This window comes from Microcaecilia unicolor, chromosome 2, assembly GCF_901765095.1.
Source record: "Microcaecilia unicolor chromosome 2, aMicUni1.1, whole genome shotgun sequence".
NCBI classification, from domain to species: Eukaryota; Metazoa; Chordata; class Amphibia; order Gymnophiona; family Siphonopidae; genus Microcaecilia; species Microcaecilia unicolor.
In genome coordinates this window covers 644,848,418-644,865,981 of record NC_044032.1, presented here as the reverse complement: position 1 = coordinate 644,865,981, position 17,564 = coordinate 644,848,418, and the positions used below count along the sequence as shown (strand labels likewise).

Here is a 17,564-nt window from a genome sequence, read left to right as displayed (position 1 = left end):
TGGTCTAAGTTTCCCCTTCCCAGCACAGCTGTCATCCCCGTTCACTCAAAACAAAGCAAGCAAACCTATGAGCTGCTGCATCTACCTTGTCGTTCTTTATTGTTGATAGCATTTTTATTTAATCTCACTTATATTTTCAAACATACCAGCATGTGCAGCATACGGATGTACACAGAGGAAGTATAATAACAGAATAACTTTTTGTAGGTATAGTAATTTGTTATAAATCTTAATCATTCAGTGGTCAGTTGGAGGGGCTAGTTACAGGGACACCCTAGCATGTGTTATATTCGTGCAGAGATTTTTTTCTCCTGGTAATGGGCCACTAAAACAGACATGTTATCAGAATCAGGTGCTCAACATTCAGAGTTTCTATTTATTTATGACATTCGTATCCGACATTTAACATTTATTAGGTTGAAACCAGGGAACATTTGAAAGCTTTTTTTTTTCCTGTGCCTAGATCAAAAGAGAAAGATGGTTTGTAGGAACATGCTCCTACTGTTTTGAAGAATGCAGTGATATATTACAAAAATGCACTTAATATTATTTAGTACTATTATTTACTACTGGTTGATATACAGCAGAAATTAACCAACTCAACTTCATGCTTTGTAATATATTTAATAATAGCATTTTCTCAATTATTACACAAATACAAATAAAATTATAATATTAATTATACGACCGTGCCTCTTATGGTAATTAGGATAACCTGGTCCTGGAGTTACCCAAGGCATTCAGGTTTGTCAGGATATTGACAATGAATATTCATGAGAGAGATTTGCATATAGTGGAGGCAGTGCTTGTTATGAAATACTTTGAGTCCTACTGATCTGTACATCTGTTGTGTTATTTGGGCTTATAGGGAGGGAGGGAGAGGAGTATGGGAAGGGAAGGGTTCTTGGGGTATGTTCTCTGTAAAAGTTTTTATTGTGCTATGTTGGATGGTTTACTCTTTTTTCATATTCTGTATGAAGCTTATCAACCAACATGTTTTGCTTTTAATAAAGATGATTAAAGAATAAAAAATAAGTTTTGGATGCTACTGAATTCTATTATTCTATCTCACTGTATTTCCAGTTTTGGTACAGTATAAGCCATCACAAGAACAAAATATAAGAAAACCAATAGACTGCATTAGGGGCTTATAGCCCATTTAGTTATGTTTCAACAAATGAGAGATCTGTTTGACAGAAAATATTTTTTTATTATTTTGACTTATAAACCACTTGGCCCTGAAACATGCTCAAACCACAAATTAATCCATTTGTGTATCTAAAAGGTAAACTTCTACAAAACATATGAAGATGTGATTCCATGTGCCCCAATGAAAGGAGAGTTTAATTCTACTTCCATTTAATTTCAATATATTCCATCATCTTTACAACACCAGCAGGCTTATTTTCGAAAGAGAAGGACGCCCATCTTTTGACACAAATCGGGAGATGGGCGTCCTTCTCCCAGGGTCGCCCAAATCGGCATAATCGAAAGCCGATTTTGGGCGTCCCCAACTGCTTTCCATCACAGGGAGGACCAAAGTTCCCGGAGGTGTGTCAGAGGCGTAGCGAAGGCAGGTCTTGGGCGTGCCTAACACATGGGCGTCCTCAACCCATAATAAAAAAAAAGGGGCGTCCCTGACCAGAACTTGGATGACTTTACTTGGTCCTTTTTTCCCTATGACCAAGACATGAAAAGGTGCTCAAACTGACCAGATGACCACCGGAGGGAATCAGGGATTGTAACGGGTCCGAAAATCAGGAGGCGAAAGACAAATTGGTTCCAAAACAAAACAGCTTTTTATTGCCAGCAATTTCACACAGCCCCGAGTACAATCTCAGAATACTGTGTGTTGAGCGTCATCTGACACTCGTTCTTATACAGATTACTGGTCATGCGCATAAAACGCATCATACGTCACACACACACATGCGCAGTACAGGCACATGCGCAATACATTAGTAGTTCTGTAGTTCTCACAGAGAAAAGATACGTCAGTTTCATAGCTTTCATAGAAATTGTTACTTTGCAAGAAATGTAACTTATTGCAGTGTTCCAGCACATCTACACAATACAGCCTCTATGCATAGATCACGAGACTGGGCTGGCAGGGCCAGCTGCCTTTCTACATTGCTGACTACTACAATTTGTTATCTAGCTACTGGTTAACAAATACACACTACTAGTAAAAAAGGTCCAAACTGCACAAGTTTTAGTCTTAGTCTAGGCTCATTATATGTAAGGCACAAAAGGTCCAGTGCATTAATAAAGTATGGCTAAAGGCCAAAAGCAGAGGTAGAGTCCATAAGTATAAGTCCATCAGTAGGCACAAAACATGAAGTTGTTCTGGTGGTCAGTAGTATTAGTAGTATTCACAGTATTCAAGTAGTATCCGGCGTTCCACCCCTTCATTCCCCCCTTTTGATACTTGAACATCCATCTGGTGGAGAGTATCACCTCCATGAACCCTGAAAGGGAAGAGAGAGAGACAAGAAGCATTAGCAGGGAGACAAAAAGCGAGCCCTAAGCCCTTGCGCAGCCGTTGGTTGCTTCGCCGGGGTTGAGACGGAGGGCCCCTAGTGGAATCCCCCCCCCTTTGTATCCGGTCTTATGCTGACACAAGGGTACTGGCCCATTAAGTGACTCAGGAGGTGAAAGGTGCACGTCGGCCACAAGGTGCTTCATCGTCAGCTTCATCAGACTGGGGAATGGGGGAGTACATCTGGAGAGCCATAAGTTGGGCAGCAGCACGGCGGTCAGCGATGCTTTCCATGGTGGAGCGGAGACACCTGAAAACTAAGGGGAGAGACAAAGGTATTAATAGGCAGGACAGCAAAAACAGGCCCCCCATGACGAAGAGACCCTTTAGGCTCCCGGAGGTCGGCAACCAGCTAGTTAGGGAGGGGGTCCAATCCCAAGCGCTGTTCCAGGTTTGGACAGGGACGTGGGCCAGTTTGACCATCCGGTTAGTTATTTCGCTGATGACTTGGCTTTGGTCATCAATCTGTAAGCAGCAATTACTGAGGTTAAACTTGCCACACACCCCACCTTCCTGGGCCATGAGGTAGTCAAGAGCCAAACGATTTTGGTAAACTGCGGTAATAAGCTTAGTGTTCTGTCGGGCTAAAATATTGAGGGCAAAAGCCGAATCATTGGTAAGAATCTCAAGCACCGCCTGCAAGCGGATAATGCGATTTATCATATAGATAGGAGTACGGTACCCATATGTACCATCTTCAGCCCATGTGGCCGGTCCATAATAATGAATGATACGTTCTGGCGGCCACTCGTTATCCTTCCAGTCTCCTATCTGGACTTTGGGTTTAGTATTTGGGAGGGACCGTTTACGTCTGCCAAGGTTATCTGGCCCCGTTTCCATGTAAAGGGGGATGCCCAATGTCTCGCCGACTCGCAGGGGTAGAAGGAAGAAACTAGGTCGGACGGTGCCCAAGAGACAGGTACCGTACCAGCGGGCCGGGAGCTGTTCATAAGCCCGGCGCCCGCAAATATAATAGTAGCCCTCCGGGGCTACCCACTTAAGGGAGGCCTTTCCCCCGTGTGTCCACGTTGCGTTCAAGGTGGGTTCAGTCCAGATGGGCTCCGGGGCAGGCAGGCGGTCCGTCTGCCACCAGGTATGTCGACTGCCGTTAAACTGAAGGACCCCCGTGCAAGCGGAATCTCCCACGGGTACAGAATAATGCTTCGATGGCGCTCGACTAGCGCAGAGGGTACCTATGATATTGGTTCTCAGGGCCCACTCGTACGGCTTCGGGCGCTGGGGAAAGGTAATGTTTGTGGTGTTAAGCGCATCCCATGTCTGTTGTCGGATCTCCCTTGCTTCCCAAGGCCATTGCTCACCCATGTCGGTGCCTCCACAGACGAAACAATTGGTAATTCCCAGGGAGAGGGCAATGTTTTCGGCCAGGTTGAGGAACATATTCCGCGCTTCTGAGGAGATGGGGAACTTAGTCGCTGCTTCTTCCGCACGAGCGATTTCATCGAATACCTCTTGGTACCCAACGACAGTAGTCTGGTAGTGCGTGGGAGGCTTTGTTTCGAGGGTCTGATATATGGTAATATACGTCAGCGGATCCATTCCTCCTCCGTCAATGCCAAGGCCCCATGTTCCTCTCCATGGCATGTCGTGGCTTCGGATGGGCCAGTCTAGGGACACATAGTTACCAGACCCTCGACGAAATTCGCCCAGGCCAGTACATCCGGTATATCCTCCTCCCGTGTAAGCGCATACTCGTTCCCAGCCCGAGGCTCGAGTGTCGCCGGCGCACGGGAGCCAAACCCAAGGGGAGCAGCATCTCATGTCTGCACTGAAAGGGCAGACATACTTGTGGTCGTTCACATATGCCTCACGCCAACTTTGGCTACCACACTTACGGGACCAAGGGTGTTTGTCCATGGCGGCGCAAACGTCGAAGGTGAGTGTGGCCACAGTTTGGGTGCCGCCAGCAAGGATGCGAGTGGAATTAACGTAGTACAGAATGCCATCCCCTTCAACCCCCGGGGACCCAGCCACATACGCGGGGAGTCCTACACTGAGGGTGACATTGTAGTATCTTGGCTTGGTGGGGCTATGGCAGACGGTGAGGTTGCCTTGGAGGCACCTGTGGAACTGTTGGAGGCCAGCCGGGGTGATAATGGCGCAAGTCGGAAGGAGCCGACAACCGTTGTCCGGGGGTTGCGACTGGTGGATGAGGGTGGTGACTAGGTGGTACCCTCCTTCTATACGATGGCGCACCAGGCGCAAACATTCAGTACAGTTCTGGCTCAGGGGGTAGTAGCTTGGGACTGTGCAGAGGAGGAGGAGTAGACTCAGCATCATCACATATATGGTGGGAGGTATCCGAGCCTTTGCAGCAAGAAGATGATAAGGCCCACGATTATGGCTACAATAAACGCAGAGCCAAAGACACAGTGGGTCCAAAAGCTGGGGTCCTGTTGCTGGGCAGGCATGAATCTACCGGTTCACGTCTTTCTGAGGGTCAGCCGTAGTGGAGCGTTAGGATGTTGATGCGCTGTCCACTGTTTCGGGGTGCTGTTAGCAGGAGCAGCAGGTTTCAGTCGGGTCCAATGTATCCACACTGGGCTTCCTGCAATTTTAACAGCGGTTGGAGTCGTTAGAAGAACAAGGGAGGGCCCTTTCCATTTGGGTTTCAGACAGTCCGATTCATCCCACTCCTTTACCCAAACCTCATCCCCCACCTTAAACTGGTGTGTAGGACTGGTAAGGACTAAGGGACCTACACTCTCAGTGTATTGTTGAATGTCCTGTACTACCTCGCGTAAGGCTTTCATCTGTCTCACTAAGGAATTCTCGCCCTGTATCTGCAAGGAGTCGGGAAAAGAGGGTAGTGGTGGTGGTCTAGCATACATCATCTCATAAGGAGTAAGGCCTGTGGCCTTGGGGGTGCACCTCATGTGTAACAAGGCCAGTGGGAGCAGGTCGGGCCATTTGGCCTTTGCCTCTTGGCACAGCTTGGCTAGCTGATTCTTCAGGGAACGGTTAGCTCTCTCCACTATACCGCTGCTCTGGGGCCTCCAGGCACAATGCAACTTCCAGTCGAGGCCCAGTCTCGTACTGAGCTGTTGTGTCACTTCGCTGGCGAATGCAGGGCCGTTGTCAGAGTTTATTTGCTTGGGGAGGCCGTATCTCGGCAGAATGTGCTGGATCAATAAGGAGGTGACTTCCTTTGCCATTTCCGTTCTGGTGGGCTGAGCCTCAATCCATCCAGTGTAGGTACACACAGCAACGAGGATAGCTTTATATCCCCGTGCTGGGGGCATATGCGTGAAATCAATCTGGCAAACGTGGAATGGGCTAGTGCCCCGGAGAACATGGCTTGGCGACGGGCCAGGTCCCGCCCTTGGATTGTTCCGAGCACAGGTTAAGCATTGACTGGAAGCATTTTTGGTCCACATGGACAGTTTGTTGATGTAGTAGGTCTTCTCGAGCAGGCGTCCCAGAGCGTTCTTGCCTAGGTGGGTTCGTTCGTGGGCCTCCTTGGCCACGGTCCACGCCAGGGCCTCGGGTATCCATACGCGTCCGTCTTGTAACATCCACCAGCCATTGCGTGACTCCAGGCCCTCTTGCCGGGCCCATTCCGTTTCTTGCGGGGCATAGATAGGGATCTCGGTGGGGAGGTGAACAATGAGTACAGGGTCAGAGGAACAAGAAAGATAAGGGAGTTGACTTGCTCTTTTTGCAGCGTCGTCTGCCCGCTGATTTCCCCGGGCTATAGGGTCCGTTCTCCCGGTGTGGGCCCTGCAGTGCATCACAGCCACCTTCTTCGGTTTCCATACTGACTCGAGTAACTGGCAGATCTCAGCGGCATTTGCAAGTCCTTTCCCCTCAGCTGTCAGATATCCTCTCTCCTTGTACAAGGCTCCATGCACCTGGAGGGTGAGGAAAGCGTATTTGGAGTCGGTGTAAATGTTAACAACTTTTCCTTCAGCCCACTGGAGGGCTTTGGTGAGGGCAATTAGCTCCGCTTTCTGTGCTGACGTTCCGGGCGGCAGGGCCATAGCCTCGATCACATGGTCCTCAGACACCACCGCATAGCCAGCTCTTCGAATTCCCTCTATCACCTGGCTGCTTCCATCGGTAAAAAGGGTGATGCCCCCTTGCCAGGGTTGGTCCTTCAGGTCAGGTCTGCTCGAGTGCACAGTGGCCATTACCTCTTCACAGTCGTGGAGTGGTGGTTCAGGGGCCGGAAGGAGAGTAGCGGGATTAAGGTTAGCGGTGTCCAGGATCCGCACCTCCGGATTTTCGCACAGGAGGGCTTGGTATTTGACCAATCGGGAGTTGGTCATCCATCTAGGTCCGTGGCTCTCGAGTAGGCCGCGGATGGTGTGGGGTGTGGTCACAAAGAGTGTCTGGCCAAACGTGAGTTTATTGGCCTCGTGTATCAACAGACAGGCCGCCGCAATGCTTCGGAGGCAGCCCGGCCATCCTCGTGCCACGTTGTCCATGCCCTTGGAGAGGTATGCTACAGGGCGTTGCCAGGTGCCGACCAGTTGGGTGAGGACTCCAAGTGCCAATCCCTTCTTTTCGTTGATGAACAAGTGGAACGGCTTAGTCACATCTGGCAGTCCGAGCGCTGGTGGGGCCGCAAGGGCATCCTTAAGGTCCTGAAGGGCTTTCAGTTCGCTTTTCTCCCACTGGAGATCTTGGCCCTCGAGTTCAGGCCCCTTCAGTTTGGCATACAAACTGTGGGTCAGGATAGCAAAATTGATGATCCAAATGCGGCAATATCCAGCGGCTCCGAGGAGTGCCCGTAGTTCCTTCTTATTTGCAGGAGTGGGTTGGTTGCGGATAGCTTGGGTTCGGGGGATACCGAGCCTCCGGGTTCCTTCTCGGAGGCGAAACCCCAGATACTCGACTTCGATCTCGCATATCTGGGCCTTCTTGCGACTGGCCCGGTACCCCTGGGCTTCCAGGGTTTTCAAGAGGTAAAGGGTAGCTTCTGCACAGTCCGTGTACGTTTCACGGGCCACCAACAGATCATCCACGTATTGGACGACCGGCCCATACTCGTCCTGATACGTCTTCAGGTCCTGAGCGAGTTGGTCGCCGAAGAGGGTGGGGGAGTTCTTGAATCCCTGGGGGAGTCGTGTCCAGGTAAACTGCTGCTTATTACCAGTCTGTAAGTCTTCCCACGTGAAGGCAAACAACTTCTGGCTGTCGGCAGCAAGGGGGATGGAGAAGAAGGCGTCCTTCAGATCAATGACACTGTACCACTTGGTCTGGGCTGGCACTTGGGCGAGAATGGAATAAGGGTTCGGTACGAGGGCAACTATGTCGGCTACCTGGTTGTTGACCTTTCTCAAGTCTTGGACGGGCCTATACTCCGACGTTCCTGGCTTCTTCACGGGCAATAATGGGGTGTTCCACGCAGATCTGACAGGTCTCAGGACCCCGTGCTGAAGGAGTTTCTGTAGGTGTTTTTGCATGCTATGCCGGGCTGCATAAGGGATGTGATATTGTCCTTGGTTGACAACTTGGGCATTTGGTTTGAGTTCGATCCAGAGGGGGATGGCGTTGACGGCTAACCCACCAGGGTTCACCTCCGCCCATACGTTGGGCACCTCTTCCATTAGGTCCCTTCTCTGTTGTGCGAAAGGGGTGTCCTGGTAATAGCGGCCGTCGTCAGGGCCTGCAATAAGGGGGGCATATAGTCTCCATTCCTCCCGCACCGGGCAAAGGAGCGTCACTGGGTGGTCTTCGAAATGGGCTTCCACTTCGCCCGTTGGTTTGAACTTCAGGGTGGCTTGGAGTTTACACAGTAGGTCACGGCCAATCAGGGGAACGGGGCACTCGGGGATATGGATGAACTGGTGAGACACCATCGTCCCACCGATCTGGACTTGGCGTTCCCTGAGGAGGGGGGCTGTAAGCGATTTTCCAGAAGCACCGATAATTGGTATGGTTTCTTTTGTGGCCGGGGCGATGGCTGTGGTGATGACAGAACGTTGGGCCCCCGTATCTAGGAGGGCCTTCATCAATTGCGTCCCCACGCGGATCTCCACCAGAGGGTCAGTGGGGACTCTGCCCTCCCGGTCCCTTCATGCCGTATGGTCCCGGGTGGCGTCCAGAGCCATCTGCCATTCCTGCTGTTCGGCCCGTTCCCGGCCGCGGCCCCGTCCTCGTTGTCCTTGTCTGGGGGCCTTTGGGTGGTCGGTATCTTTTCCCCCTCTCTGTTGGTCACGCGGTTTCTCCGGACAATCCGCCCACCAGTGCCCTTCCTCCCGACAGTTTGCGCATTGGTTGCGTCCTAAGGGGGACCGTGTTCCTCTCCCCCCTCGGCCTCTACCCCTGCCCCGTGGCCTGGACCCTAAACGTTCTTCCAGCACTGTGGCCAACACATCCGCATTCTCGCGCATCCGCCTGGTGGACTCCTTCCGGGCTTCGGCCTTCTCTTCTTGGTCGCGGTATCCGAACACGCGATCAGCTATGGCCTTCAGTTGGCTGATGCCCATCCCTTCAAATCCTTCGGTTCTCTGGAGTTTCCTCTGTATGTCGGGTGCTGACTGGCTAACAAAACTCATGACCACTGTGGAGACGTTTTTAGGGTCCTCGGGGTTTATTGGACTATGTCTCCTGAATGCATCCATAAGGCGCTCAAGGAAGTCCCCCGGACTTTCATTCTTCTGTTGAACTATATTGTGAATTTTTCCCATATTTGTAATCTTCTGTTTTCCCTTCTTAAGGGCCGCCAGGTATGCCTGTTGGTACTGGCGGATAACAGCCTGTCCTTCCTCGGTCCGGTAGTCCCATGCAGGGACCGCGGTAGGGGCTTCTGTATCTAGGATGGCCTGTACGTTAGCATTTCCCGGGTTGGCGTCTCGGATCGCTTGTTCCATATTTTGCTGTAGGAGGCGGCGTTCTTCAGTGGTCAGGATGTGGGCGCTCAACTGCCTGAGGTCGGCCCACGTGGGATTATAACTGTAATGATGCCTTCGACCAGTTCTATCAGTTGTTCGGGTTTCTGATCATAGGATGGTCCGTGCAGCTTCCAGTTATATAGGTCAGCGCTGGAGAAGGGGACGTGGCTATAGACGGTCGACTGAATGGGCTGGGCATCGGCCACTGGGTTAGGGGTGTAGGTCGTAGACAGCCGGACCGGGTATAGGTTAGTCACTTCTGTCCTCCGGGAAGCCGGAAGTGTACTTCTCGGACTCGACTGGGGGTATCGAGTAACGGCTTTCACTACTCTGTGACTCTTCCTGTTAGTTCTGGGGTCCGGGGTTATAGCGTCTCCAGTATCCGACTCGGACTCGGAGGCCTCAGCGTCATCCGGGCCATCCGACAAGTCCGCGAGGTCGGGGTACAGGGGAACATATGGAGGAGGCGCCACATCATCCTCGTAGGTTTCCGTGGTCACAAGAACTGGGGCCTTAGGGGGCACCTTTTCGGGCGGGCCCTGCGCTTTCCCTCGGCCTTTCATGGGTGGTCTAGGTTTGGGAAGCGCACTGGTAGCACGGGGCGTGGCCTTACTATTCTTGGCGGTAGTACGGGGCGTGGCCTCTAGGGCTCTGACGGAAGGGGCGGTGGGCGTTATAGGGGCGGTTCCCCGGGCCTCCGGAACGGCAGCGACTGCCGGAGTTTGGAGAGCGAAGGCCGGGGTTCGTTTGGCTCCCCGCCCCTTCCTCTGTTTTAGCACCATAAGGGCGGCTTTTTCTACTTTATGTTGGGCCCAATCGGGCGGATCTCGGACAACGCTTAACCACGCTTCAATGTAGGGGATGTCCTCTGGGCACCCGGGGTTTCCCCCAACTATAACAATATTCATGACCGCCGCCACCTTCTCGTACTCAAATGACCCTTCCGGGGGCCATTCGGCAATTCCTAGCCCGGGCCACATAAACTGACATCGCTGTATCATCCCGGCCCTACTGCATTTATCTTGGTCGAACACTTCGCTAAAGTGTTCTGTCATTAAGTCTAGCGGTGTGGAACCACCCCCGCCCATCCTAACCTGAGTGCCAAAGGACAGGAGACAGACGAAGGGGAGAGGGATGGTGGAGGAGTAAGGGGTCTCGATCCACCGGACACAGAAGGTTCAACACTCGGCCTGACCAGGACGTGGTCGCCCAGCCTGGAACTGCAGGCCCAATCACACAACTTTCGCACACAACAAGAAACCCTCCCGTACGGTTTCTTCGCCCAGGCCTAGTGAGGTTTCGGGACCTAGTCCGTATTAGTCACTGGCTAAGAGGGTGATCAATCCTCTTCTTCGGCCCTTTACCGAGCCGGTCACTACGTTGAGTATACTCGCCTGTCCGTCGTCCCAGCAGGCCGCGCCGTCGTACGCGTCTCTCCGGAGAGGAAAAAGGAAAATGAGAAAGCTGCTTTGTCGGAGCCACACAGTCCCACTTTCAGCCGGCCGGAATTGATCGGCCCTCCCGCCGTGAAGTGGACGCTGAAGTCAGCGGTGGCCACTAACCACTTTCCCGGTCGGGGGAGTCGGTGAACCGATCCGCCTGCAGTGGGAAGGGGAAAGAATATAATCCGATTTCCCTTTCTACTCCTGTCCCATCTGGGTCGCCAATGTAACGGGTCCGAAAATCAGGAGGCGAAAGACAAATTGGTTCCAAAACAAAACAGCTTTTTATTGCCAGCAATTTCACACAGCCCCGAGTACAATCTCAGAATACTGTGTGTTGAGCGTCATCTGACACTCGTTCTTATACAGATTACTGGTCATGCGCATAAAACGCATCATACGTCACACACACACATGCGCAGTACAGGCACATGCGCAATACATTAGTAGTTCTGTAGTTCTCACAGAGAAAAGATACGTCAGTTTCATAGCTTTCATAGAAATTGTTACTTTGCAAGAAATGTAACTTATTGCAGTGTTCCAGCACATCTACACAATACAGCCTCTATGCATAGATCACGAGACTGGGCTGGCAGGGCCAGCTGCCTTTCTACATTGCTGACTACTACAATTTGTTATCTAGCTACTGGTTAACAAATACACACTACTAGTAAAAAAGGTCCAAACTGCACAAGTTTTAGTCTTAGTCTAGGCTCATTATATGTAAGGCACAAAAGGTCCAGTGCATTAATAAAGTATGGCTAAAGGCCAAAAGCAGAGGTAGAGTCCATAAGTATAAGTCCATCAGTAGGCACAAAACATGAAGTTGTTCTGGTGGTCAGTAGTATTAGTAGTATTCACAGTATTCAAGTAGTATCCGGCGTTCCACCCCTTCAGGATGACCTCCCCTTACTCCCCCAGTGGTCACTAACCCCCCCACCCTAAAAAAATTTTTTTTTAAATATTTTTCCAGCCTCTATGCCAGCGTCAAATATCATAAGGGCTATGGTAGTGGTGTACAGTGGTGGGGAGTGGGTTTTGGGGGGCTCAGCACACAAGGTAAGGGAGCTATGTACCTGGGAGCAATTTCTGAAGTCCACTGCAGTGCCCCCTAGGGTGCCCGGTTGGTGTCCTGGCATGTCAGGGGGACCAGTGCACTACAAATACTGGCTCCCCCCATGACCAAAGGGCTTGGATTTGGTCGTTTCTGAGATGGGCGTCCTTAGTTTCCATTATTGCCGAAAATCAGAAATGACCAACTCTAAGGATGACCATCTTGTTTCAATAATACGGGTTTCCCCACCCCTTCGCTGAGACGTCCTGTGAGGACGTCCTCAGGAAAACTTGGGCGCCCCTTTCGATTATGCCCCTCCATAGGGTTACCATATGGCTCCAGAAAAAGGAGGACGGATTGAGCCAGCTGGGTTTTACTTCCATTGCTTTCAATGGAAAGCAAATGCTTTCAATGGAAGTATTGAGCCAGCCGGGTTTTACTTCCATTGCTTGAAAGCAATGGAAGTAAAACCCGGCTGGCTCAATCCGTCCTCCTTTTTCTGGAGCCATATGGTAACCCGGGCCCTCCAGGCTTCCCAAGGCAGATTACAACATTTAAGATGAATCCATCAAGAAACAGGATATTCTCATCTCACTGAAATTTGGCCATCTGTATTGTATACAGTGTATTTATTCAGTTTTTAGTGTAGAAAAATGAACACATAATATAGAGTTTAAAATTGCTGTTTCTACCAGCTATAATAATTTTTTAAGCTGTTTTAATTGTTATTTCATGATATTTATATCTACATATGGGAACTTTTCACATAAATTAAAAATCTGTCCAATAAGTTAAAAAAAAAACCTTTTGTCCTCCACCTTTTAAGACACTGCCTATCAAATTAAAACAGCTTTAGACTTGTTATAGATGGACCAATAATAAAAAAAAAAAACCCGACAATGTGGATGCAGCACCTCATAGGTTTGCTTGCTTTGATTTGAGTGGACGGGGATGACGGCTACGCTGGGAAGAGGAAACTTAGACTCACCTAAATGGCTTCCTTGCTAACAGTGGACTAGATACGCTCACTTCCACTCCTGTTTATTAAACCTCTATGTTGGATACTCGCGCACGGCTATTTAAAAAAAAAAACAAAAAAAACAACCGAGTCTGCGCAGAACGACCACGTAAACGAAATCGAGGCTGCGGCGCATGCGTAGCCTCGTTCTGGCGCCAACGGGTAGAATTTTTCAAAAAAAAAAAAAAATGGAGCCGTGGTGGAGGGAGTCAAGCTGTGTAAACATTTCCGGAAGAAGAAGAAGAACAACAAGAGATTGTTCTCCAGTTTGTCAGCTGTTGCACCGTCACCGTTACTAAGAAGGATGAACAGACGGAGCGCGGGCTGGTATTATCCGCCGAGAAAGTCGAGCACGCGATTATTAGCTGTCCGCCGTGAGCCTCTGTGCAAGGACTGGGGTTATGTGACCTCTCGCCGCCCCAGCCCACGAGGAAGCCATGGCGAGCTGCATCGGGGAGAAGATAGAAGTAAGTGAAAACGCACCCGGCGGCCTCTTCCCTCTGGCTTTCATTCGAGTGGCAGCAGCGGTTTCTCTGGGCGCTCTCCCCTCCCCCCCCCCCCCTTGGAACGAAGCCACCGTTGCTAAGAGACGGGGACGCGGCGCCCAGGGGGGCGCGAGCCGAGACCCGCGCTTTCCGCGTGTCAGTGGCGGGCAGAGAGAGGCTTCATGGGGGAGGAGCGCTGTCATTCCGCCTCGCTCCCCGGCTCCAGACCGCCCGGGCCGTGCTCTCTCTCCTGCTGTCATTCCGCCTCGCTCCCCGGCCCCACACCGCCCGGGCTGCGCTCCTGCTGTCATTCCGCCTCGCTCTCCGGCCCCAGACCGCCCGGGCCGCGCGCTCTCTCCTGCTGTCACCCCAGACTGCCCGGGCAGCGCGCGCTCTCTCTCCTGCTGTCATTCCGCCTCGCTCCCCGGCCCCAGACGGGCCGCGCGCTCTCTCCTGCTGTCACCCCAGACTGCCCGGGCAGCGCGCGCTCTCTCTCCTGCTGTCATTCCGCCTCGCTCCCAGGGCCCGGGCAGCGCGCGCTCTCTCTCCTGCTGTCATTCCTCTCTCCCCTCTCGCGCTCAGGCAGGGAGCGACAGCCTCGCGCCGCGTCGTGGATCGTAGTTCTCTTAGTTAGTTCCGGGCATGGCTTTTAGCCGCTGTCTGTTTCCCAAAGCGGCGCCTTCCAGCTAAGAAAGATGCTCGAGAGGGTCCTGGGATCCCTTTTCCAGAGTCCGGCTTGTCCAGGCCGGGTAGTGGAAGATGCGGGCGAGAATGCCATCCAGGTGCGTTCGTAGCCCCTGTCACCTGTTCCTTTTACATATACCGAAGAGAAAACGACTCCATCTCCCACCTTACCTTCCTCGCTAGCACCTGTCTCTACCTATTTATTTATTGCATTTGTATCCCACATTTCCCACCTATTTGCAGGCTCAGTGTGGCTAACAGAGTTTTGTTATGACATAGTCAATACAGGGTATCAGGTACAATTAGTACTATACAGAGATTACTACCCATCATTATTACTATGTTATACTTAATTTCCTACTTTACATAACCAAACTCTGTGTTACCTATTGAGCCTGCTTTTAGTGGGAAAGTGCGGGATACAAATGTAATAAATACCCCAGGGTGCTGCATGTACCCGTCATCTTTCTCTGCTTCATCCTATTCGTATCTGTTGTGTCACAGTGAGGATAGCTAAAGTCTCTTTCTCTTTCTCCTGTAGGATTTCAAGGTCTTGAACATCCTTGGCAAGGGATCCTTTGCCTGTGTGTACAGAGCAAAGTCCGTGAACACGGGCTTAGAAGTTGCCATCAAAATGGTAAGTTAATATATCCACACACTGTGTTTTCCCCAATAGATCCTTAAGCTCAATTCATAAGCATGTGGTGTTAACCTGTTGGTGGGTTTTTTTTCTACATTCTGTTTACAGGTTTCTAAAAGGTAAAATATAGCCGTGATTGTTTCATCATGGTAGTATAGTGTAAAATACTCCCAAGTTCTTTTTTTTTTTTTTTTCCCCTGGCAGAATTGAGGTGATTTGTATTATGTAGCTTACCTAGGAATAGACAAGAGTTGTGGAAGTCCTGAGATCATCTCAGAAACAGTTACTTGATGTGCCTTCATCATTTCATCAGGTTTATTTGGAAGAATGCAGATTATCTATTTTCTACATCAGAGGTGTGAAATTATGGAATGTTTGCCCATTGAACTTTGTTAAATACAAAATATGGACCAGTTAAAAAAGCATTGAAAACTTATTTATTTATTCAGGCTTTTGGTTCCTCTGATGTATGATATTATTTTAACACCATGTAAATTTTAATCTGCTGTATGTTTTAATTTTAGATTAACATAGTAATTTTTTGTATAGTTGTGTAAAGAAATAATTTTTATTGTTCTGTCCTTTTATATTTTGTATGTGATTTGTTCCCCACTTAGACTTTTATAGATATATAGTGGGTTATATATAAAGTTTTATTATTATTATTACCTAAAACACGTGATATATATATATATATATATATATACACATACATACATATCTCCTCTGTCTAATAGTTGCTGTAGCAATACTTTCATTCATTTCATTTTTAGTCTGGTTGTCCTATTGTTTTTTGTTGATGATTTTTAAGATGTGCCTTTTGGTATGCTTTTCTTGTCTTTTCAGATAGACAAAAAGGCCATGCACAAGGTTGGAATGGTTCAGAGAGTGAGAAGTGAGGTAGAAATTCACTGTCAGTTGAAACATCCTTCTATACTAGAGGTGAGCCTCCTTCCCCCCAGCTCCCTTAAGCATTTTTTTTCACGTTTGTTTTCTTGTCCTCCAAACCTGCTGATATATAAACATTTCCATTATCAGTTGTGGGGGGGGGGGGGTTGCTCTCTGCTGCAAGATTTTTTTCACCTTTTTCATTTGTTTTGTATTAGCTCTATAATTACTTTGAAGATTGCAACTACGTGTACCTGATATTAGAGATGTGCCACAATGGAGAAATGAGTAGGTGTTTAAAGAACAGAAAGAAACCTTTCTCAGAAGAAGAAGGTGGGTAAAACTTCTGTTCCTAGAGAACTGTCATGAACAGGTCAAGCATTTATATGAAGTTCACAGCAGTGCCCCCTATGTTTTAAGACCCATACTGCAATCCTTTCCTTGTGGTACAGGACTGCCAGAACCTTGAGGAATTAACTGGCCTGTTTTTTCCCTGAACTGTTACAACAATAGTGGATTGACTACATTGTGCAAAGAAACAAATGTGATTTCCTGAAGTTCAGGTGGTCATGGATTGTTTTTGCAGCTTTAGGGAGTCCATTCCATAGTTGTGCGCTTATGTAGGAGAAGCCGGGTGCGTAGATTGTTTTGTATTTAAGTCCTAAACAATTTGGGTAATGTAGGTTTAGGTAGGATCGTGATGATCCGATACTGTTTCTTAATGGTAGATCTATAAGGTCTGTCATATATATATTTTTTTTTTGTTACATTTGTACCCCACGCTTTCCCACTCAAGGCAGGCTCATGTATATACGCCATATATAATTTTGTGGACCAGAGTACAGATTTTGAAGATGATCCGTTCTTTGATTGGGAGCCAATGCAGCTTTTCTCGGAGGGGTTTGGCACTTTCAAGTCGGGTTTTACTATATATCAGCCTGGCTACTGTGTTTTGGGCAGTCTAGAGTTTTTTTGTGAGTTGTTCTTTGCATCCCGCATAGATACCGTTGCAATAGTCTGCATAGCTTAGGACGATTGATTGTATTAGGTTTCAGAAAGTTTCCCTTGGAAAGAGAGGTTTTACTCGTTTTGAGTTTCCACATTGAATAGAACATTTTCTTTATTACAGAGTTTACTTGGCTCTTGAGAGTAAGGTTACGGTCCAGTGTGACTCTGAGTATTTTTAGGCTGTCTGAGGTAGGGAGGGTGTTTCCTGGGGTGTTTATTGTTGTGGGTTTGTACTTGTTATTTTGAGAGGAGAGGATGAGGCAGTGTGTTTTTCCAGTGTTCAGTTTCAGTTGGAATGAATTTGCCCAGGAGTCCATGATGTTCAGGTTGTCATTAATTTCATTGGTTATTTCTGTCAAGTTATGTCTGAAGGGAATGTAGCTTGTAACATCGTCTGCGTAGATTGAACGGGTTGAGGCGTCGATTGGATAAGGACTTAGCCAGTGGGATCATCATCATGTTGAAGAGTATTGGTGGTAGTGGTGATCCTTGAGGTACTCCGCAGGTTGCTTTCTACAGTGGTGATATGTTTGAGTTTGATTTTACTTGATATGTTCTTTAATCCAATTGAGTACATTTCCATCAATTAATAGTAAGCCAAGGGGATTCTTGGAGGCAACAAAGGTAAAGCCAGAGATCCAGTACACTATGGCGACAGCAAAAGATAATAGGCAAATTAGATGGGATTGGTGGTCTTCGTTGTGTTCTCTTCTTTTAGCTTGAACTTGGGAAGAGTAGGTCATTGGAGGGCAAAAAAAATTGGAATTTTTGGAGATGGGAGTGCAAGAGGTCCTTGGGAGTAAAGGATTGAAGGGTTGCTGGGAGGTGGTAAGGTATATGAAGGTAGGATAGTTGCAGCATGGAGTGTATGATTGTGTAGGTTGAGCACATCGCCAAATTTTAACGAGGGAGGGGATGGAGGAAGTGGCTTCCACGTCAAACTGTGTGT

At 49.0% G+C, this 17,564-nt stretch overlaps 1 protein-coding gene across 2 annotated transcripts in view; it reads left to right on the top strand.

Annotated features, from left to right (window-relative positions):
- Positions 1–13,110: 13,110 nt before the first annotated feature.
- The window catches only part of PLK4 (polo like kinase 4), a 76,478-nt gene continuing 72,024 nt past the window's right edge, over positions 13,111–17,564 (top strand). The window contains exons 1-4 of one of the 2 annotated variants that reach the window (XM_030191753.1): positions 13,111–13,377; positions 14,621–14,716; positions 15,566–15,661; positions 15,826–15,940. In XM_030191753.1, the coding sequence (XP_030047613.1) occupies positions 13,348–13,377; positions 14,621–14,716; positions 15,566–15,661; positions 15,826–15,940 (337 nt within the window). In that variant the 5' untranslated portion in view covers positions 13,111–13,347. Of the gene's footprint in view, positions 13,378–14,090; positions 14,178–14,620; positions 14,717–15,565; positions 15,662–15,825; positions 15,941–17,564 lie in introns of those variants that run through there. The other variant, XM_030191752.1, reaches the window with a different exon arrangement.